This window comes from Hypanus sabinus, chromosome 10 (assembly GCF_030144855.1).
Source record: "Hypanus sabinus isolate sHypSab1 chromosome 10, sHypSab1.hap1, whole genome shotgun sequence".
NCBI classification, from domain to species: domain Eukaryota; kingdom Metazoa; phylum Chordata; class Chondrichthyes; order Myliobatiformes; family Dasyatidae; genus Hypanus; species Hypanus sabinus.
The window spans coordinates 49,387,016-49,410,076 of NC_082715.1; the positions used below are offsets into that span (position 1 = coordinate 49,387,016).

General features: G+C 40.2%; 1 protein-coding gene across 1 annotated transcript in view; it reads left to right on the plus strand.

Annotated features, from left to right (window-relative positions):
* mfsd2b (MFSD2 lysolipid transporter B, sphingolipid) overlaps window positions 1-23,061 on the plus strand; it is a 111,081-nt gene that overhangs the window by 18,292 nt on the left and 69,728 nt on the right. Inside the window, exon 4 of the mRNA XM_059981824.1 lies at window positions 14,192-14,315. Coding sequence (XP_059837807.1) covers window positions 14,192-14,315 — 124 coding nt within the window. The remainder of the gene's footprint in view (window positions 1-14,191; window positions 14,316-23,061) is intronic.

Below are 23,061 nucleotides of genomic sequence, written 5' to 3' on the forward strand. Positions count from 1 at the left end.
CTTCATTTTCTCGAGGTGATACAGTTTGCAAACCCTTGCACAGCTATTACAATTAGAACAGGGGTTTCTTTTGGTGTTTTATATAAACAACAATTTTAATGAGGTTTTGATAGCAACATAACTCTTCTCCATTATTATGAAACAAAACAGAAATTGCCCATAGAATGCATAGCATGGTAATGCAATGAATTTATTTTCTGGCTTGGAATGCCCCAAACCACATTCATTGATAACAATCTTTTGCACTGGAATGCAACAAACATCCACCAATTGTATAAACTTCAGCACAAGTTCACCATTGGACCTGAAACCTCATTTGAATTATTTCAATGTGCCACGGTGCTTTTTGTTTTGGGTGGGAGGCGTAGAGTTATTGAGACAACATCTCTGCATTTGTTTAGCCCATGTGGTAGCATGGGGAAGTCCTGAGAGGCTGGAGAAGTAAATGGTGACTATGGGATGCAGTGGCGCAGCATGAAAGAGGAATCACACAGAAGTAAATTAAAGAGAAACCCTTGCGACTCATCCTTGGTGAATAATAGAGCAGCTGAGTTTGTCCAGAACACAGGCAAGTTACTGCATGAGCATGCTCAGCATAGTGAACAGGTCAACAAGTCAGAGCTTACCCACTCACATTGTACCAATTGTACAGCTGATTTGTTAAGCCATTTGTACCACAGTGTGTTGTCTTCTTTTTCACATTATGCTTAATGTGGCATATTCAAATGAACTTTCCCAGTGAATTTTAAAGTGTAAACATACAGTTTAGAAAAAGGTTTAATTTGTGGCATAAGTTCCAACATGAGGAAATATAGAGCCAGTTGATCAAATATAATGACGAGTACATGTTTCTCCTATGAGAATGTTATCTCATCAACTCCCCCATCAACCTTCCTCACTACAAGATGAGGACGACACACAATAAAAATAACACTGAAATTGTATAAGTAGCTAAATGCTAAATCAAGCTATGAAGTGTTAGGTTAGGAATAGATCATTCCTCCATACCATCAGCTTTACATTAGGGTAAAGTAAACAAGCTTAAATAATGGCAGGGCAGAAGACAAACATAGCATAGTCATTAGATATCATTTTTTCCACAACATCATATCTGCTCTGTAGGATTTGCTATAGCTGAGGGATTGCTTCAGTTAGAAAAAAAAACAATATAAAATATTCAAGAACCTGGAGGAACTCAGCAAGTCAGGCAGCACCTATAGAGGAAAATGGATAGTCGATGTTTTGAGTTAAGACTTTTCACTAAATATTCATTTCCCATCCTGATTTCAGATTCCAGCATCTGTAATAAAAAATATTGTTCATTTACTTTTTTCTCAAAAGGAGTCACACATATATGATTGACTTCTTCTAAAAGGAGTTTTTTTAGAGATGGTTTGTCAGTAACACTTGAATTACCGTCAAAGTGCTTTGTAGCGACATTCTTAAATAGTGAGATAACTTAATAGTGGGATAATTTGAGACTAGCATGACAGAAGAAAGGACTCTGGCCTAGCATATTCTGGCTGAGTGAGCTACCTGCTGTTGCTGCTTGACTGCAAAATTCATGATTTCCTGGCGCAGGTCTTCCAGCATCAGCTTTTCAAAGGTAGTCTGTTCAAACCTAGCAGCTGAACAATGCCATTCCCATTGAACTGATATCATGTGGTTGGTCCTGAATAAGCACTGTCCATAGAAATGCTTTAATAGTTTGCCAGGATAACCCATACCCCAAGTTAGAACTGGCTATTAAATAGATTGAACATTTGTGAATCTGTGATATTGAAAATAATTCAAAATTAAATACATTAACAATTTTACAAAATAAATACTGAAAACAATTAAATACATGGCATTTAAGACAATAAAAATGCAAATTACATGAAAATTGTCTCCTTCCCTCATTGCCTTCCCAATCCATTGAAAGGAAGAGAGTCATTGATTTCTCATTAGATTGAACCTCACAAGAAGCTTGGAGTTTCCACAATTACGGATAGACCCAATCTCTCTGACAGTTAAAGACAGAAAAGTTGGTACTGCTCAGGAAAAAATAAAATGAATGGAATAAAAGTAAGTATTTAACATTTGCAAGAAATATTACGTTTGGAAATAATAAGATGAAAGGGTAATGAAATGTGCACAAATGGAAGTAGAAGTGGATATCAATGTCATTTTTTCATCCACTAGTAGTTTAATTGGTCAGTTTCAAATGCAGAGGAATTGCCAGCTGGGGCCCAAGGGAGGCTGATTAATCTACATGATGATAGCTTTACATAGCAATCACAAAGGATTAATGGAAACCGCATGACATGCAATCGCTTCTTCATCAACTTTCAATGCATCTGTTCACTCCACTGCATTTTAATTATGAATGATTGACAGATTGGACGACAGAGCTCTTGGCTGAAATGATTTTTGATTGGAGGTTGATGGGTAGATGTTGACTGTAACATTTTTAATAAACAGCGGCACAATAACAGTGCACACTCCTACTTTGCAGACACAATCCTGACTCAAAATTACTATTTGCTTTCCAAGGTATAAATTGGCTCTGCTTCTCCCTGTGCTACAGCAATGATCCCTGAAATTAAAATAAACCGCATCTAGAAATTTAATTGCTTGGAGCAAACATTTAATTCTAGAAGTCCCAAATGTGTCTATCTATTGAGCATTTATGTTGATCATTCCTGGATACTGTCTGGGTTTCTTCGTGCTTTATGATGTGTATGTAGGAGATTCTCCAGCAAAATAGCCAACCATTTTCAACTTTTTCCTCAAGTACCTTACTTCCATCAAAATATCAAATATAAGAAAGTTCATGATTATTTTGGTGTTCAGCTCCAGCGTCAATTTCTCGGACCTTGACAAATTCCTACTTTTGCTGTTTGACTGCAGAATTCATGATCTCTTGGCAAAATGCTGGAGGAGCTCAGCAGGCCAGGCAGCATCTGTGGAAAAGAGTAACCTGTTGACGTTTTGTGCCGAGACCCTTCATCAGGACTGGGGAACAATACGAGAAGTCAGAGCAAGAAGGTGGGGGAGGAGTGGAAGTATGAGGTGGTAGGTGATAGGTGAAACAAGGAGGGGGACGGGTGAATTAAAGAGCTGGGAAAGCGATAAAGGGCTGGAGAAGTAGGTATCTGCTGGAGACTCCATGGAAGAATGGAAAGAGGAAGGAGCACCAAAGGGCGCTGATGGGCAAGTAAGAAGATAAGGTGATAGAGGGAAATGGGAATGGGGAATGAAGGGGGGGGGGGGCAATTACTAGAAGTTCAGGAATTTCAATGTACATGCCATCAGGTTGGAGGGTAGCCAGATTTTGAAATGGCCTGTGACTGCAAGCAACAAGAACCCTGTAACATTCAAGGAAAGGATATTCACTTCATAGGACTGTTAGACAACAACTGTCTGGAACTAGAGGCAGCTGTTGCCTAATCCTGCATTCAGTGGAATCACCACCCCTACCACATTAACATCCGCCTGTCACCATTGAGCAAAAACAATTGGGCCAGCCTTTTTAATAGTGTGGCTACAAGAATAGTCAGAGGCTGAGTATTCAGCAGCGAGTGACATATCTCCCTCCCTAATGCCTCCTCACTGTCTATAGATCACTCCTCAGGAGACTGATGGAATACGCTCCAACAACATTCCAGAAGCTTGACACTTTCCCTCAACAAGCTCTGACCTGAAGGCAAGCCTCCAAAGATTCATTTGTTTCACCACTGGTACAAGGTGGTGGCAGTGTGTCCCTTCAATAAAATTCACTGTATGGATTTGCCCGAGCATCTTTGGCAATAACATGTAAACCCTCAGCCTCTGCCACGAAAACAATAAAGGCAACAGGTGCATGGGAACACCAATATTGGCAAGCTCTCTCCAACATCCTTATACCATCTTTGCTGTTTATTAATGGTTGCCAGCTCTAGGCCCTGGTCCTCCCTACTTAACAGCAAATGGAAGTGCCTTTACCAGAAGGACTATAGATAGCTCATAGTCCTTTTCTCAATGGTAACCAGGGATGGGCAATAAATACCAGTCTTGACAGCAACATTCGCATTTAGTAAATGAAAACAGCAAGAATGAAACTATGACATTGTGATAGCCTAACCACATTAGTTCATCAAATTTATTGCGGAGATATCAGGCTTGATGTATGGTGAGAAGTCGTGGACACGAGGCCTATATTTATTATTTTGATTGAGATACAATGCAGAAGAGCCCCGTCCAGCCCTTTGAGCCACGCCACTCAGCAATCCCCTGATTTAATTGGGGCCTAACCACAGGACTGTTGACGACGACCAATTAACCTACCAACTGCGACATCTTTGGGCTGTGGGAGGAAACCAGAGCATTTGGAGGAAACCCACACAGTCACAGGGAGAACTTATAAACTCCTCACAGGCAGCAGTGGGAAATGAACTTGTGTCACCTGTACTGTAAAGCATTGTGCTAACCACTACGCAACCACACTACCCAGTCCTCTGAAGGTTGGAAGAATCAGAGATGATCTTAATGAAATATGGAAAACTCTTACTGGGATTAAGAAAGGAGATGCAGAGTTGATGTTTCCCTTGGCTGGGATGTCAAAATCAAAGGTCAGTCAGCATCTCAGACCATTTCACCATTCATGCCAGAGTGAGAAGATATTTCTTACCCAGAGTGCCGTGAATCCTTTGAAGTCTCTAGCTAAGATAGCTGTGGAGATTCAGTTGCTGAATACATTAAGTATAAAGGGAAGCAAGGTATATTCTGCAGATTACAGTAGTCAAGTGGTGCTGAAATAAAAAAGAGCATAATCATTGACTGGTTGAGTAGGCGCAAGCTTCTGTTCTCATGGTCACCATTATTCGTAAGCACGTTATTTTGATAAACTGAATTTAAATTTCCCAACTGATTAGTTGGGATGTGAATTCACATCACAGTTATGAGGCAAAGTTTTTGATTACCTGTCCATTTAAAACAGCAGGGCAAAGCTTTTCCATATTTCTTGATTCAGCACTCTTTTCTGCTCAGACAGATCTTGCTTTATGTATGAAAAGACCTCAAGTGAACAAAGCAAGTTGAGGTACTTAGGGAAAAAACCAGGAATTTAGAATTCTTCCTCCGTTGAACATGGATTACAAAAGCAAGGAACTAATGTTAAACTTCAATAAAGCACTAAATTGGCCCCACCTGGGTAATTATATTCAAAATGATGCAGAGATATATCCTAGGATATGCTGGGCCACATCACCAGTAATGTCACCTGGGGTCATCAAGTGTTTTCGGTTTCTCAACATCAGACATACTTGTCCAGGTGATACAGCCAGGGTTGGTCAGGCCCTGGCTTGTGTCCGAGCAGCACTGGTCCATGGGTCACACCTCTTGCTCCATAGCCATCTGGAGGCTCGTTCTGCAGCTAACATGACAGTCCTTATGGCTCTTTTCTTTGCAACTCCCATAATGCCAAGGAGAGAATAGGTTCTGCACAGCAAGCAGCTAGCTAAACCTCTGCATACCACCTCCATAGGCTGGCATTATGCCCTTTGCCCATTTCTGGTACTGCTGTACCAGCTCCAGGTACTTGGCTCTCTTACACTCAAAAGCCTCCTCAATCTCGTCTTCTCCAAGGAACTGTCAGTTCTACCATGACCACCTGTTTCGATGTTTCTGACAGAATGACCATGTCAGGCCTCAGGGATGATGTAATGATCTTTAATTGCTTGCCAAGATTAGCACTGTCTTCTGTTGTTTATTGCAAAAATATACAGACCTTCCTTGCATCATTACCAGTTTATAAGGAAGATTCTTGTTCACCCAGCCTCCTCTCAATCTCCATACAAAATCAGGGCATCAAATATCAAACATCCTGAGGTGAATTGTATTAAAAAGAGCTACAGATACAATGCCAATCCTATTTCATAAAAATTCCAGAGCACTGATGCCAAAGTTTCAGGAGAAGGAAATGCTCCACACAAATCAGCCCACAAGTACCTACCTTATGTTATATTTTAGCTGTGATATTTTTGCAAGGCACAGACAAAATGTTCAGTTTGTTTTTCCAGTGATTTTTCCCAATTCATCATTCACACATCTGTGTACTAGCGCATTCATTCACACTTGTGTTTTATGTCTCGCTCTTTTAAAAAGATGTAAACGGATTCAACTGACATATACAATAAAAGTAGGAATTATAGCAACAGGAGTTGGCACCTACTTTGAGCCTGCCCCTCCATTAACATCATCGTGGATGATCTGCCCTCATTTCAACTCCTCTTCTGTATCTGTTTCTAGTAACTCTCATTCTCTGAGCTTTCAAAAATGTTTCCTCCTCAAACATCTGTATTTATCTAGCCTTCATAACTCTAAAACTCTAGAATATTGCAGAAGTTCAGCAATTCATGATCCCTTGTGCAAGAATTTACCTCCAATTGAAACATCTCAAAATCTAACCTATCCTCTCTTGGGATCTTGTGCGGTTCAATAGGTCATCCCTCATTCTTCTAAATTCCAAAAGAATACAAGTGTTGTGGGGGATGTCAAGTGGGTTAAAGCAATTCATTGCCAATAAAGTTGCACACGAATTGTCTCACGGAAGATTGACTATCGGACCTATCACTGTGGACCAAATGCCAACATCATTTTTCCATCAAAATATTTTCTCATTGTGAGATCATGTTGCCTTTCATTCCATCATAAAATGTATCAGATTTAAGTGAGGATTTGCCAAAGTGGAAGGTTAGAGAGGATTTTTAACTTAAGAACAAAATTAGTTCAGTGAGTTTGAGTTCTGTGTCGTGACTACAAACTCCTGTCCAATGATGGTGTTGAAAAGGATGGACATTTTCAAAAAAAAAGAGAAAAAGAATGAATTTATCTTTCTTCCCCACTTGGCTTGAGGCAACCTGACTGGAAGCATTGGCTGTGATGCAGAGAATCATCCTGACGATCAACCAACAAGCTGGTCAGCTAGCTGCAAGCCACGGGGTTCTGTAATGGTGAATTATTGCCCAACAAAAGAATGATTGCAGTGTCTTGAGCATCAGGCATTGATTTGCAAGACATGGGAATAAGCATTGCACATTAGTGGGATATTACTAGGACGAAAATCTGCTTTTCTCGTAAATTTACTGTCACAAGGATTTCATCTATTGCTCGTCTTGGGAATAGCATAGTTTTTTCTCTTTTTGCTTGTAAGGTAAGACGAGAAGTTGTTCAACCCTTCTGAAAGGAGTGTTGGGAATAGGAGTGTTTGATACAAAACACCTAACACTGCCAGAAAGCTCCATAGCACAAAGAAACTGAAGGCAGTTCTCTTCTCAATGCCAGCATCACAGAGAAGGTACAGAAGTGTGAAAACACACACACACAGCATTTTAACAACAGCTTCTTCCCCTCTACCATCAAATTTCTGAATGGACAATGAACCCATGTACACTATCTCAGTATTTTTGCACTACTTATTTAATTTAATTCTTATATATATTTCCTATTGCAAGTTATCACTTTTTTAATGTATTGCACTGTCCTGCTGCAGCAAAAGAAATTTCATGACATGCTGTATGCCAATGATATTAAGCCCGATTCTGATTCTGATGGATGATATAAGAGTAGGTCTCCATGAAGCCTCTCTCCAGGGATGCCAATATAACTCCTTTCATGTCCTCATAGTCTTTCTCTACAAAGTATAAAAATGGAAATATTCCCTTTGGGAAATACATATTCTCTTACATTGCAGCACTTTGAGGAGAGATGAATTAAAAAATGTAAACAGAAATTTTGACAAACCAGGAGAGGTAAGGGAATTATGTAGTCATTGCAGGGTCCCCTGTGGCCATTCCCCTCAGCAACAAGTATACCCCTTTGGATACTGCTCGGGGGGAGGGGGGCATCAAATTATGAGTGACTGCCAGGTTGGCTGCACTGTGGCTAACACTGAACCTCGACAGGGAGGAGTTAAGTCAGGTAGTGCAGTAGTTATAGGGGACTGGGTAAGGAGATTCTGTGGCCCCAAAGAGACACCAGGATGGTTTACTGCGTCCTGGGTGCTAGGGTTCATGCTGTATCGGAGTGGTTGTAGGATATTCTCAATGGGGGGGGTGGTCGAAGTGGGACAGCCAAAGGTCCAAAGACAGAGAAAGGGAAAAGGTCTTACGCCGTGTATATAGAGTTAGGAAAGAGGCTGAAGAGAAGGACCTCCAAGGTTGCAATCTCTGGATTACTCCCTGTGCCGCAGGCTAGTGCAGGTAGGAAAGGGGTGATAGTATGGATGAATGAGTGGGTGCAGAGGTGGGACAGGGTATCAATTCCCTAGATCATTGAACCTTTTGTGGGGAAGGGAGTGACCTGTTCAACAGGAACGGGTTGCACCTGAACTGGAGGGGGACCTATATCCTGACAGGGAGCTTTGCTGATGCTGCCTGGCAGAATTTAAACTAGTTGTGCAGGGGTCTGGGAAGCAGAACTCCAGGTCAGTAAGGGAAGGATCAGGCTGGAAGATAGATGTCAGGAAACATTGAAAGGCAAAATTACAATAACAGTATGATGGGTCAGATAGCTTGAAGTGCTAGGAGTCTTTTGGATAAGGGTGATGAAACTAGGGCAGGGATTAGTACATGGAACTATGGTGTTGTGGCCATTACCGAAACTTGGTTGAGAGAGGGGCAGGAATGGGTGATTAATGTACCACGTTTTTAAAGTTTTAGAAAAGATAGAGAAGGATGTAAAAAAAGAGGGAGAAGTTGCACAACTAACTCCCAGGAGACCATTTGGGTAAAACTCAGGAATAAGGGTGCAATCACAGTGATGGGATTGTACCACATGTCCCCAATAGCCACCAGGACACGGAGGAACAAATATGTAATCAGATTAAGAAAATATGTTAAAATATTAGGTTTGTTGTCATAGGTGATTTCAACTTCCCTAATGTAGACTGGAACCTTCTGAGGGTTAGGGCTCAGATGGGGATGAATTTGTTAAGTGTATCCAGTTTTCTTAAATCAGTATGTGGATGATCCAGCAAGAGGAGTGGCCATACTGGACCTGGTGTCGGGTAATGAGTTTGACCAGGTAGCTGACCGTTCAGTGCATGAGCAGTTCGGGAAGTGACCACAACCGGCCCCTCTATAGGAAGGACGTTGAGGCTTTGGAGAGGATGGAGAAGAGGTTTACCAGGATGCTGCCTGGTTTAGAGGGCATGTGCTGTCACAAGAGGCTGGATAAACTTGTCTTGTTGCGTCAGAGACTGAGGTAAGATCTGATAGAGGTTTATAAGATTATGAGAGGCACAGATAGAGTTTCCAGAGAGTATCTGTTTGCCAAGGCTGAAATATCCAAAACCAGAGTCCTTGCATTGAGGGTGAGAGGGGGCAGGTTCAAGGTGGATGTGAGGGGTAAGATTTTTTTTGGATGCCTGGTATGGTGATAGAGGCAAAAACATTGGAGGCTTTATGAGATGTTTCGATAGGCATATGGATGCAAGGAGGATGGAGGGATATGGATTTGGCATAGGTAGGAGCGATTACTTTTTGGGTGTTTTTGATTTGCTTTTTAGCAGCATTGTGGGCTGAATGGCCTGTGTCTGTGCTGAACCCTTCCATGTTCTAAAATGAAGAGAAGTAACAAAGTAATTCTTTTATTCCTCTGCCGTTTTCTGTTCCTCTTATAACTTCTGTTTGTCTGCCAGAGAGAGATATTTCCCCCCTTTAGTCCTTTCCTTTTGAAATATCTATGAAACCTCTAAGTCGGGTTTATCTTTCTGGTTATATTCTATACTACGTTTCTTTACCAATTTCTTGGTGCTTATTTGCTGAGATTCTAATGTGGTCTCAGCTTCTCTTCCTATGGTACAGTATGTTTCCAATCATCAAGCTTACCTCCATTTCTAGGAACATTATGATATTAAACTAAGGCTACATCCACACTAAACGGGATAATTTTGAAAACACTGGTTTTGCGTAAAAACGATAGGCGTCCACACTATTCGTTTTAAAATATATCTCTATCCACTTTGAAACGGATATTTTGGCAAATCTCCTCCTCCTGCGCATGCGCAGGACACATCAACCGAAAACAAGCAACATGTTTGGTGTCGAATCTTGCTGTAAAAGTGTGTGTTTGTGTAGTTACAGACTAGAAAAAAAACTTAAAACAGACAACTGTTGGCTTTTGCACAGGAGAACTTAAAAAATAAAAAAACAAATACTGGAGCATACGGAGGCAACCGACAGGGAGTTCACGGACAGATTGACCCGGCTGACGATGAACATTGAAAAACTGACTAACTCTGTTGCATTAATAAAGCACCTTGTTAAATGTATAAAACATGTCTGCATCAGTGTTGTCTTGTGTTTCCATACAATGTTACATTAGGCTGTTACACATCTATTGTCAGAGAAGTACTTGCATAAATAGGTAAACCACCTTCATACGAGCAAGGACAGAAAACAGGGCAAAGTGAGTATACTTATTTATTCAGTAAGTTATGGGTCAAAGTATTTGGTGAGTACATTTCCAACTCTTCTGGCGTCAGTTTCGTTGCCGTCTGTTCTGAAATAGGTTGCGTTCAAGAAAACAATGCAATAGCGCACTGCCGTCTGACAGTATTTTCAGAAGTCTCCGGTTACCCAATCCACACTTATCCAGTGTTTTCAAAAATACACACTTTGGAGAGTGTTTCTGAAAAGCTCCGGTTTCGGGGGACAAAAATGCCATTTTAGTGTGGACGGAGGGTAAAAACGAATAGAAAAAGCTTTGGTTATAGATTTATCCGGTGTAGTGTGGATGTAGCCTAAATGAAGAATGTATTTTCTTTAGCAAACCTCAAACTAAGTGGATCCTCAGATGTCTAATGTCTTGTGAAGGAGGTGATAATGTATTGCAGATTTCAATACAATCTTTACCTGGCAGATGATTTTCAACCACCAGATCAGGGTTTAGGTTATAAATCAACAGACCACTTTATGTGACACTAAACAGGATGAAAGATGAAATTAACAAGCTATTTATGACTTTAACCAATGGTGTCAAAAATGGTACAGATGCTTTCCTACCTTTCAATTTTAAACTAAAAAAATGCAACTATCTGTTTTATCTCACATTATCTGTTTCTTTCAGAGTGGCTACTTTTAAATGGTCTAAACACCCAACTGGAAACTCCTCACCAGGGAAGTATTTAGTTAGGGGGTTAGAAATAATCACCAACTTCATTCGTCTAGGACAGGGGTGGGCAAACTTTTTGACTCGAGGGCCACAAAGGGTTCTAAAATTTGACAGGGGGGCCGGACCAGGAGCAGATAGACGGAGTGTTTTGGTAATACACCTCATAAGAAAAAATAAAATATGGGATATGTAGAAAACATGTGCTTTAATTTCAATTGAAAATGAACAAATGCATTACAACAAAATATCTGTCTTTGAAGTCCCATGGTATTTAGCTATTTATTGAAATGACTTTTAAAACACTGAAAATTAAATGAATAAAATACAGCTTTTTTAATAGTAACAGTTATTATTTTAAAGCACTGAAAATTCTGTTATCCTTCAAGATATTATCATCATCACTCTCCTCCTGACTGTCTTTATTTCAAAAACGGTAGGATATGCAGGTCTACTTGTCCTGCCCCTTCTTATTCAATTGTCCCCTGTGCCAAAACTGTGAGAGCGCGCCAGTATGCGGAGCTCTGTGCTCGCAAATCCCCGCAGGCTATCTCCCTTAGTCGGAACGCTGGCTAATTGTGAGCCGGTTCGGATGTGCCAGGAAATGGGTTGCCACAAGGTCACAAAGTAAAGCACAAATGTGGAGTAATACGTTGCACCTCAACAAAGGTCAATGTATATAGAGTGCGTCATCTACTGGGAAAACGCCAGAATTGCGGGGAAAAAACGTTAACAAGGTTTATTAATATAATTTCATCAAGTTCTGTGGGCCGGATTAAAAAGCTTAACGGGTCGCATATGGCCCGCGGGCCGCAGTTTGCCCATGTCTGGTCTAGGATCTAGCTTCACCTAATCTCCAGATCCAATCACTAAATTGATAGTGTTATGTATTTGAGTAGGATACCTTAATCAATCCATTAAAAACATTTTAAAAGACTAGTTTTATTAAAAAAATCCAGAAATTGAAAAATATATGTACAACTAGATAACAGAAGCTGTCATTTAAAATTACTGTCATGAAAGAAATGATCTTACAATATGGTGATCTCTTCATTTGAATCAGATTGGATTAACTAATGTTCAAAGTGCTTGTAATTATAAATATTTAAGATTTAAATAGACTCAGTAAAGATTAACCAACTACAGATTAGATCAGATGATAATATTCTCTTTAATAAAAAAAACTTCGAAACATGCCATCAGTAGAATATCATAATTATATTTGGCATCACTAACCTTACAATGAGACATGCACAGACATGCATTGAATAGAAATACTGGCCAGTATTCTTGTGTAATAAATAGGCGATTCTGTGCTGACTTTCTCAAAATTAGTGCATCAAGTCATAACTTCAAAGATAAGCTGCAACACAAAAGGCTATTTAGCCCATCTTGTTGCTTCCTGCGTCATCCCACTTTCCTAGCACTTAGGTCCGTACCCTAGCAGCCCATGCACAATTCTCCAGATACACATCCACAGATTTTTCAAGGGTAATCAGATTTTGCCTTTGTTGTTCGTCACTTCAGGCAGCAAGTTTCAGACCCTTCAATATGTCAAAGTGATAAACAATCTTTCCTCATCCTGTCTCTAATCCTTCTGATTTCATCTATTCCACCCAGTTTTTTTTAAAATCCCTTAGCTAGACAAAATTACCCTTCCTGTTTACTCTATTAAGATCCTCTTAATTTTGCACATCCCATTAAAACTTCTCAGCATCCTCTGTTTCAAAGAAAACAACCAAGTAAATGATATGTAACTATCTGCCAAGTCTTGATACACTTAATCTGCTATCGGAGAATAAAAACAAGCAGGGATTTTTTTTTAAATTTGAATCACAAGATTAGAACTTTTTTTATTTAGGAAAGCTGTTCTTTAACAGTTGTTAGCAAGAGTGCTGTCACTGTGTCTCTAAATGGAACACTTAATTAATATTACCAACAAATGAAATTTCAGATACGTCAGATGTGCAAATATAAATGTTACCATTTACAGTATTTCACCAGATGAATTTATTTAAGAATTTGTACTGAAAGTGTCACTGCAGTAACTGCTGTGGCTGTCGTTTGTTGTTGTTTTTTTTGGGGGAGGGGGGATGCGAGCATCAGGAACAAGCCTGGCCAGTTCTTTGCAAAGGTTCTGCGCAGGTACTTATTTGAATTACTACATTCCATCAGTGAAAACACTCAGACAGGGAGAGAGTTTCAGGAATTAGGCCCAGGGTCAATTTCTGAGCCGGGGTGGTGTGTTTGACTTTTTTATTTGATAATTTTTAAGAGATAAAGTATAGTTTCAGACCCTCCTGCCCCAACAGGCCTGTGCCACAGACTTACAGCCATGTGACCATTTAACCTACTTACACATACATCTTTGGCTTGTGGGAGGAAAGTGGAGCACCTGGAAAAAACCTACACAGTCATGGGGGAGATCAGTGGCAGAATTGAACCAGGGTTGTTGGCGCTATAATCGCACTATGCTAACTGCTACGTTGTCTTGCCGCCTTCCAGAGGACATTGTAGGTAGTGATCTATGCTTGTTGGCCGTTGTTCTTGATGACAGAGTTGTGGGTCTGCAAGGTGCTGCCACAGTAGTCTCAGCAACTAACTGCAGTGGTTTTTGTACATGCCTTGATGACGGAGAGATTGAATGTCATTTGGTGAACAGAGTTAAAGTTAAATAAATTGCCACCATCCATGACAGAGCCATCTTCTTGAAGTGGTGCAGATTATTTGGCATGTACAGTTACACCAAACGGCATGCAACAATAGAGTCTTACTGTGCAATTGAGGCCTGTAAAACAAGGTGGGCACTGAGTAAAGGTGGGTATTGTGCCATGACGCATTCCCACTTGATCAAAGCTGAACACCTCCCCACTTCTAGATCCCTCCCCACATTCCAACCATCGGAGATATATCACAAACAAGAAAAACCCTGCGGATGCTGAAAATTTATTGTGCCTTTACAAGTGAGCTATGCAGAAGAAAAAGTTTGATGGTAGCTCGAGTTTCTTTCCTTAGAACATTTCTTTAATGAAATGCTATTCATTCTTCACTTTTCCAGGATTATTGGCTCCACACCTTTTGCAGTAATTTCCTACATTTTCCTGTGGTATGTACCACCACTGAAAACAGGGAGGTTCCTCTGGTATGTAGTCTTCTATTGTCTGTTCCAGACTCTACTCACAGTAAGTACCTAAAATAGTGACTCAACAGAGTCTGATTTATTAAAGTGTCATGCAAACGATTATTATAATGTGCAGAATTGGATCATACAACATTTAAAGTAGACACGAGAAAATTGTACTTCATCTAAACATACAAGAAATGTGTTTGGAGTATTTCTGGGGCAGATATTTTGAAATAATTTGCTAATAAGGCCAAAATTTAGAGCAGGTTGAATAAATGGGGCATGCAGATATTATTCAAAAGGAACCTGGATGTATCAAGTGGCTCACCAAAATGTATTTCAACATCGATAAATGGACTAAATAACAGAAAATGTAACAACATGCTTGATAAATTGCTAACTTCAAATATTCTATACATGGCTGTACTTGACGTGCATGAACATTTTTTTAGCTGCACCACAGTTCCAAACTGTCAGGAAATAATTGACAATCACTTCTGGGAGATTGCATTTACCTCAGAGGGGATTGACGGAAAGGCCATGCAGGCCCCTTTCCAGGTGATGGAGCGAGATAGTGAGAGCAGAGTAAATACTGTGAACAGATCTGACCTGGAAAAGGTACAAAAATACCTTACTTGAGTGAACCAGATCTGATTAAGACAAAAGGAAAGAATGAATTGGCAGAACAGGGGAAGATCAAGGAGCAACTTGATAGAGATAAAACAAACATCCTTGGCGTAGAGGTGTTTGCAGTTACAAGGGACATCAGTTCTGGGGGCCATGAACATGAGCTAGCTAGTAATAAATCCCACAGGAGATTCAGGGGAATATTTCCTATTGGAAAGTTCTTTGGAATGTAGATCTCATTAACACAAGATATAATTGATATAGGCCTCATAAATGTTGCAAATAAGAAAACCAGATTATCACATGAGAGAGAAAAGGTTATATGAATATGAGGAGGCTGTGCCAAACACAAATACTAATACAAACTGAAAAAAAGATCTAGTGCTTTCCTGTTGTCTATGACAAATAGACTCATCTTGGGCTTCCAGCCGGGTACAGGTATCGATTTTAACCAACATTTCGATGACCAACTGCCATCTCCATTAGGGATGATGCCTGGGTATGTTTAGTCTAGTGGTATTTATACCCCCATCGTCTGTCCGTTCTGAATGGTTAGTTCTCATCCAATCAGGTTTCCGGTGACCCACCTTGTTTACAGTTGAATTCCAATTCTGATTAGAGCAAGACCTTCATCTTTGTTAAAATTCCTTTCCTCTGGTTTTATTTCAATGGCTTATTTCACCAGGCAGTTCCAAAAGCCATTGGCACAGCACAGTAGTTTTGTGCCATTGAAGTCAATCCTCTGGCCATTGCAAATGCAATGTTCTGTTAATGACCTAGGACTCAGGACAGCTGGTGTTTACAGGATTCCCTATGAATGTAGAGCAGCATAGCAGCCAGAGGGGACATACAGTAGAAAGCTGCATCAAGGAGCACAGAGATGTATCCATTTGGGTTACCCGGAGAAATCAGCGTTTGCAGAACATTGCATTCATAATGCTCAATGTAGCCAATTATTTCATTGAGGGAGATTTTTAAAAAAACTTAAAACAAACCACTGAATGATTCTCTTAGGTCTGCTGAGAACATTCCTCGGAGATCTAATGTTCAGGTTAGAGACATTGCCAAATAAGTTTTTAAATGCTGATCCAATGTGTCCCAGGAGAAATTAATATAGCTATTAAATGATTTGATATTGGACATAAGCTTATATCCACTTGTAAATCTTACTTCAGAGAGAAGTCTATTTGATTTTTTTCTTCTGTGTTCTTCCTGGAATATCGTCCTTTCCACAGTACATCAGGTTGTACCGTGTTTACAGTATGTGTTTACATTTACAGTAGCGTAACATCCAGTGCAAACTCATAGGCTTCTATAGTTCCTACTTCTTCACCAAAAGAGATAGGGAAGAATTGGGCCATTTGGCCCATTATGTCTGTTCAGCCATTTCATCATGGCTGATCTATTTTCCTTCTCAAACCCATTCTCCTGCCTTCTCCATGTAACCTTTCACGTTCTGACTAATTGAGAACTTATCAACCTTCACCTTAAATACACCCAGTGACCTGACCTCCGTCGCTGCCTGTGGCAATGAATTCCACAGGTTCGCCACCCTCTGGCTAAAGAAACACCACCCTCTTCTCCATTCCACATGGACGTCCCTCTATTGTGAGGCTGTGCCCTCTTGTTTGAGACTCCCCACTATAGGAAACATCCTCTCCATCAAGGCCTTTCAACATTCAATGGTCTCAATGAGATTCCCCCCACCCCTTCTTCTAAAGTCCAGCAAGTTTAGGCCCATTGTTAAATGTTCCCCATATGATAACCCTTTCATTCACTGAAGCATTCTCGTAAATCTCCTCTGAACCTTTTCCAATGTCAGCACATCCCTTCTTAAGTAAGGGGCCCCAAAACTGCTCACAATACTCTGAGTGAGTCCTCAAACTTGGCCACAAAGCCATCAATTCCATCATATAAATCATTGATATGTAATGTAAAATAAGCAGTCCCAACACCGATCCCTACAGAACACCACTAATCACCAGCAGCCAACCAGAAAAGGCTCCCTTTATTCCCACTCTTTGCCTCCTGCCAATCAGCCAATGCTCTATCCAAGCTAGTATCTTTTCAGTAATACCTCATGTATGGCACCTTGTCAGAGGCCTTCTAAAAAATCCACATATACAACATCCTTCAATTATCCTTCATCTATCCTGCCTCAAAGAATTTCAATAGATCTGTTAGGCAAGATTTTCCCTTAAGGAAACCAGGCTGACTTTGGCCGATTTTATCATGTGCCTGCAACTACCCCGAGACCTCATCATTAACTATTGACTCTAACACCTTTGTAACTACTGAGGTCAGACCAACTGGCCAAAATTTTCTTTCCTCTTCCTCCCTCCCTTCTTGAAAGGTGGAGTGACACTTGTAATTTTCCAGTCCTCCGGAACCATGTGGAATCTAGCGATTTTTGAAAGATCATTACCAACGTCTCCACAATTTCGCCAGCCACTTCTGAAAGAGGTGACGGGAAAATTGTGGAGACATTGATAATGATGTATACAATCTGGTCCAGGTGACTTATCCACCTTCAGATGTTTCAGCTTCCTGAGCACTTTTTCCTTATTAATAGTAATTGCACTCACTTCTGCCTCCTAACACACTCGAACTTCCATCTGGTGTTTTCCATATTGAAGATGGATGCAAAATACTTATTTAGCTCATTCACCATTCCTCTGCCCTCCATTACTACCTCTGCAGCATCATTTTCTAGCAGTCTGATATCTATTCTTGCCTTTCTTTTACTCTTTATACATCTGAAAAAACATTTGGTTCCATTTATATCATTGGCTAGCTTACCTTCATATTTCATCTTTTCCCTCCTTAATACTTTTTAAGTAGCCTTCTCTTAGTTTTTAAAAAGCTTCCCAATCCTTTAACCTTCCACTAAGTTTTGCTCTATTATATGCCTTCTCTTGCTTTTTTGTTTTTGACTTCCTTTGTCAGCCAAGGTTGCACTATCCTGCCTGTATAAAAATTCTTTTGGATGTGTCTATGCTGTGCCTTCTGAAGTGTTCACAGAAACTCCAGCCATTGCTGTTTAGCCATCATCCCTGCGAATAACCCCTTCCAATCAACTCATCTCTCATGCCTCTAGTTCCCTTTACTACACTGTAATACCGATACAGCTGACTTCAGCTTCTTCCTCTTAAATTGCCGATTGAAGTTCATCACCTTATGATCATTGTCTCCTTTACCTTAAGCTCCCTAATCAAATCCAGTTCATTACACAACACAGGATGGCCTTTCTCCTAATGGGTTCAACCATAAGCTGCTCCAAAAGCCATCTCAGAGGTATTACGCTCTGAAACTTAAAAGCATCAAACAAATTCAAAGGAATACACTGGATTCCGAAATGCAGGTATAATGTTGATTGTTTCCTGATTGTTCAGGGCATCAAATGTTATGGCGAGCAGGCAGGTGTATGGGGTTGAGTGGGATCTGGGATCAGCCACGATGGAATGGCAGAACAGACTCGATGGGATGAATTGCCTAATTCTTCTCCCCTTACTTCAGTGAGGCGTGCATGTATCATGATGTGTGCAATTCAAGTATTTATATATATATATATAAAACCCACAATGAATTATTGAATTGAACAAGAATGCTGAATCAAACAATATACACAAGACATTCAATTATTGAAATATTAAATACACAACACTCCTCCCTGCTTAACTACAAATTCCATCTCAATATAGACTGCACCTCAACCATCTACATATTATCTTGTATAATAACTACAATGTACAGGCATCCACACCATAGTAATTTTAAATTGTTTGAATCAGACTGCAAGATTACATTGCTGTGGAGGATTTCTTACTCTTGTGGGATAATGTCTTTCCTGACAAAGGGGGAGGGGATCATTATGCTTGGAAGGTGAGACTTGAGGCTGTGAAACAATCTCAGCTTCTGGGCTTCCTCCGTGGTGGCTGTTGGAGATAACTCTGAAACTGCAGGAAGTGGGTCTGACAATGGTGGCCACCTTTCTACTTCCTTTTCTCTCTCTGGATCTACTTTGAGCCCTCTCTTTCTTTCTCAAGTTCCTTCTTTTTCTCTTTAACATTTTCTTTCTCCATCTCTTTCATCCTTCTTCTACTTTGTGCACGATCCTGGGAATGCCCATTTGGTTCATTGGCGCAATCTCTTATTAATCCTTTACAATCTGATTGCTCCTTGTGGCTGCCTCATCCACAGCATTATCTGATGAATCCTCTGTTTTCATATCTCCATTGACTCCTTTCTTTTTGACCTTCCATTCATCCAGCTGGGCTTTGGACTTTGCATTTACTTTTACAAGTACTTTTACTTTTTACTTTTCTTGTCTCCCACTCGAAGTTCATGCAATAACCTTAATGCATGCAGGGTAGATTCTGGTTCTTTATGCTCACAAAAGCTGAATGCTTGCAACTTTCCTGAAGCTCCTTGAACTCTCTGCTAGCTTAAAACATAGCCATATTGTACAGGTAACTGCCTGATTAACATATCAACAGCTTTCTTATATACTGTACATTACCTACAAAAACTATTATATTTAGACCACTGCTTTCGACACTTTCATGCTTCCTCTGAGTAGCATGGTCCTTCCTTGGTCCAATACACTTTATAACCAGAGACACAGAGGCTGGCATTAATGCCTGCATGTCTCCTGCTGGCCAACGCTTCATGATTGTTTGCATGACAACTATTGTGACATTATCCAGTATCTTTCTTAATTCACTTGTTGGCTTCATTGCAGGGAATGTGGCATGCAAATGGTGGATGGACCTTCAATCAAGTTGTAGTTGTCACAGCCACTCACGTCCTGACAAAGCTGGTCCTTCTGTTCTTACCACATACAAGTTGAATGTGGGGTGTAGGTTGTTGTATTTCGCTGTTACTAATGTCATTCTCACAGGAGTCATCTGTTCTCCAGTACAACTTAGTTGGATATCTGCAGGCTTTGGTTTAGCATCTTTGAAATGCTATTCAAAGTGATTTTGAGGAATGACTGCAACAGTTGAAGCAGTGTACAATTCCATTTTAATTAATTTGCCATTCACTTCTGCTGTAAGCCATATTGCTTGTCTATTGTTAAATTTCACACTGTAGATCTCAAGGCTACACAATCCTTTCCACTGTCATTGTCAAATTTTTCATCAACGGCATACAGATTTCAGTGCTGTTTCTGAAACTGCGACTCGACTTGTTAGCATTTTCTCTTCCCTGTGCAATCTGTTTACTTTTGTCTGCCCGACATGCTCTTTGTATGTGTCCTGCTTGTTGTATTTTCTGCAAGTTTCACTTTTAAGCCTGCATTAGTACGTGAGCTCCTGCCACAACAGCATCACAACTGGCCAGTTTCTGTTAGACGATTCAATTTTGTTTCCACTTGCTTTCATTCCTGACCAGCTGAATTGTGTGTTTGTTTGCTGTTCCATTGATATAGTGATTTCAATCACTCTTTTAAATGCATGTTGTATTTTTGAATGTTTTCTTTTAAGATCCCACAAACTATACAATCTCAGTGCATCACTAAGCCAACTACTGAGCTGACAACGCTCAGGCAATCTCTCCAATTCAGCCACATACTCCGAAATGAACAAGTGTTCTGCAATCAACAATGGCTTTGGTTCTGAGTGTTCCTGCATTACTCTGACAATATTACCAAAGCTCACTTCTGCTGCTTTAGTTGGGGCAGTCAAGGCAAAGTATGCTTTTAGACCTATGGCACTTAGCAAAAATTGGCTATTTTATTTGCTTCAAATTACTGTTCCAATAGAGTATACATGAGCCAATTGTGTAATCAAACACGCTAATCTTTCAAATGTAGCCAGCCATTTCGAAATGGCTTCTATCATCCGGTACTCACTCTATAAACCAGTGAATTCTTCTGTTTTCTTATTCATTTTTAATAAAAACCTTCATGATGTCCTCCCTTCTGAAGAAGACAATTTCATAACTCTACCATCCCAGCTGTGGTTTTGTTTAGTTCAAAGTCTTGCTTTACTTTAGCAGGTTGGTGGCAGTCTCAGATTTGAGTTAAAAATACCTCCTCACTAATGTTATGTTTTGTAACTTCAAAACAGTAAGCTAATTAAAGGGAAGAGATGGAAACCTGGGAATGCAGGTCCAGTTCGAGTTTACTTTAAGCAAGATTTACATGTATCATGTGGTAGCAAGATGTCATGTCTTGTATGTATTGTTTATACATACAACTCATAATTAAAAAACACAAATGCTTAATCAACAAGCTCACTCAAATATTGTTGAAATATTAAATACACAACAGTAAGCATTCTATAAATTCTCTCTTTTAATATGATGCACATCTTTGAAAGATCCAGCACTGCTTTTCTTCCAGCCTCAGTTCCGTGATGACAATATCATAACTGCCAATTTTAACTGCACTATCAGCTCATGTACTTTGTTTTGTATATTGTGTGCATTCAAAATAACACCTTCAGTTCTGTGTTTAGCATACCTCTTCTCAAATTTGTATCCATGCTGCCTGAAGTCAAGTACTTAACACTTTCTAAACTAAGTTTTATATTTAGAATTCAGTAATATTTCCCGTACTCTTCTTCCCTTATACTTTATACATACTTTTCTGATCATTTGAACCCATCTCTCCTATTACTTAGTTCAAAGCTATCTATAAACTAGTTACGTAATTTACCAGGACCCGAGTCCCAGCATAGCTCAAGAGGATCCCATCCGATTGGAACAGCTCCCTCCTCTGATACTGTTGCACAAGTCCCATAAATTTAAACCCACTTCACCTCACCAATCGTTGATCCATGCATTTAACTCTAATCTTATTGACCCTGTGCCAATTTGCATATGGTTCAGGTAGTAAGCCAGAAATTATTACGTTTTTTGGTTCTGCATTTTAATTTAGACCCTAGCTTCTCAAATTTCATGAGAAGAAGCTTTTTTCTTGTTTTTCCTCTGTCGTTAGTACCCACATGGAATACAACAACAGGATTTTTTCCCTTCCACTGCAAATTCCACTGCAGGTCAGATGAAATGGCATGAACCTGGGAATGAGTTGGGTAATATAGACTTCATTCTTGTGACAGAATTGTGTCTATTCTCCCAATTATACTATTCCCAATAACAGCCATATTTCTCTTTTCTCCTGCCTCTCGAATGGCTCTCTGAACCACAGTTAGGTTGCTGATCCTTCCTAGAGCACACCACCACCACCCCCACCCACACAGAATCTCAGACCACTTGGGCAGACTCAAGGGCTGAGGCTCTTCCAGCACTATCTCTTGGATCCCACAACCCGCCTCACTCACAGTCACACCCTCTTATCCATGAGCACAGAGCAGGTTTGAAGTAGTTAATCTACACTCTGAAACACAGCGTCCAGGTAACTCTCCACTGATGCACCGGGGGCTTGAAACTCAGGTTCCACGTCATCAATTCTGAGTTTCATTCTTAAAGCCGCAGTCACCAGGACTCACAGTGGGATCCATCTCCCACATCACCTGATCCGAGAGATAGAGTGCTGAACAGGCCCTTTCAGTCCAATAGGCCACACCACCTAGCAACCCACTATTTAATCTCGGCCTAATCACAGGACAATTTACAATGCCAAATTAATGTACTAACCTGTACATCCTTGGAGCATGGGAGGAAACCAGAGCACCCAGAGGAAACCCACACATTCACAGGGAGGAGGTATAATCTCCTTATGCACAACATCAGAATTGAACTCTGAACTCCAATGTCCCAAGTTGTAATAGCATTATGCTAACTGCTAAATTTCTTTATTTAATTACTATGCTGTTAGTAACCTCATTTAAGTTGCAACCACAAGCAATGAGTCTGTTCAAGTAGTGTTAAGGCAAAAGGTCTTAATTGATCTTACCTGGCCTACTCCAAAATTTTTCTCTCTCTCCCCCCCCCCACAATGGCTGCTGTACTTGAACTTCTTTCGTTTTATTGGCAGCTGTTGCCCAATTAGCCATCAAGCCAGCTGATGTGACTTGCTGTTTTAACCATTTCCTCTCTTGTTCTTGCTTCTGTAGAGTGAAACTAAACTCACCAGCAATGAGCCTTGCTATTGCAACCACTTCCCATTTTCACTTCTGTTGAGTGTATCTTACTGGCAATGGGACTTGCTGTTTTAAATCCATCCACCTGCCTTTAAAGGATGTCAAGGTTTGGACGACTAAATTATTCAT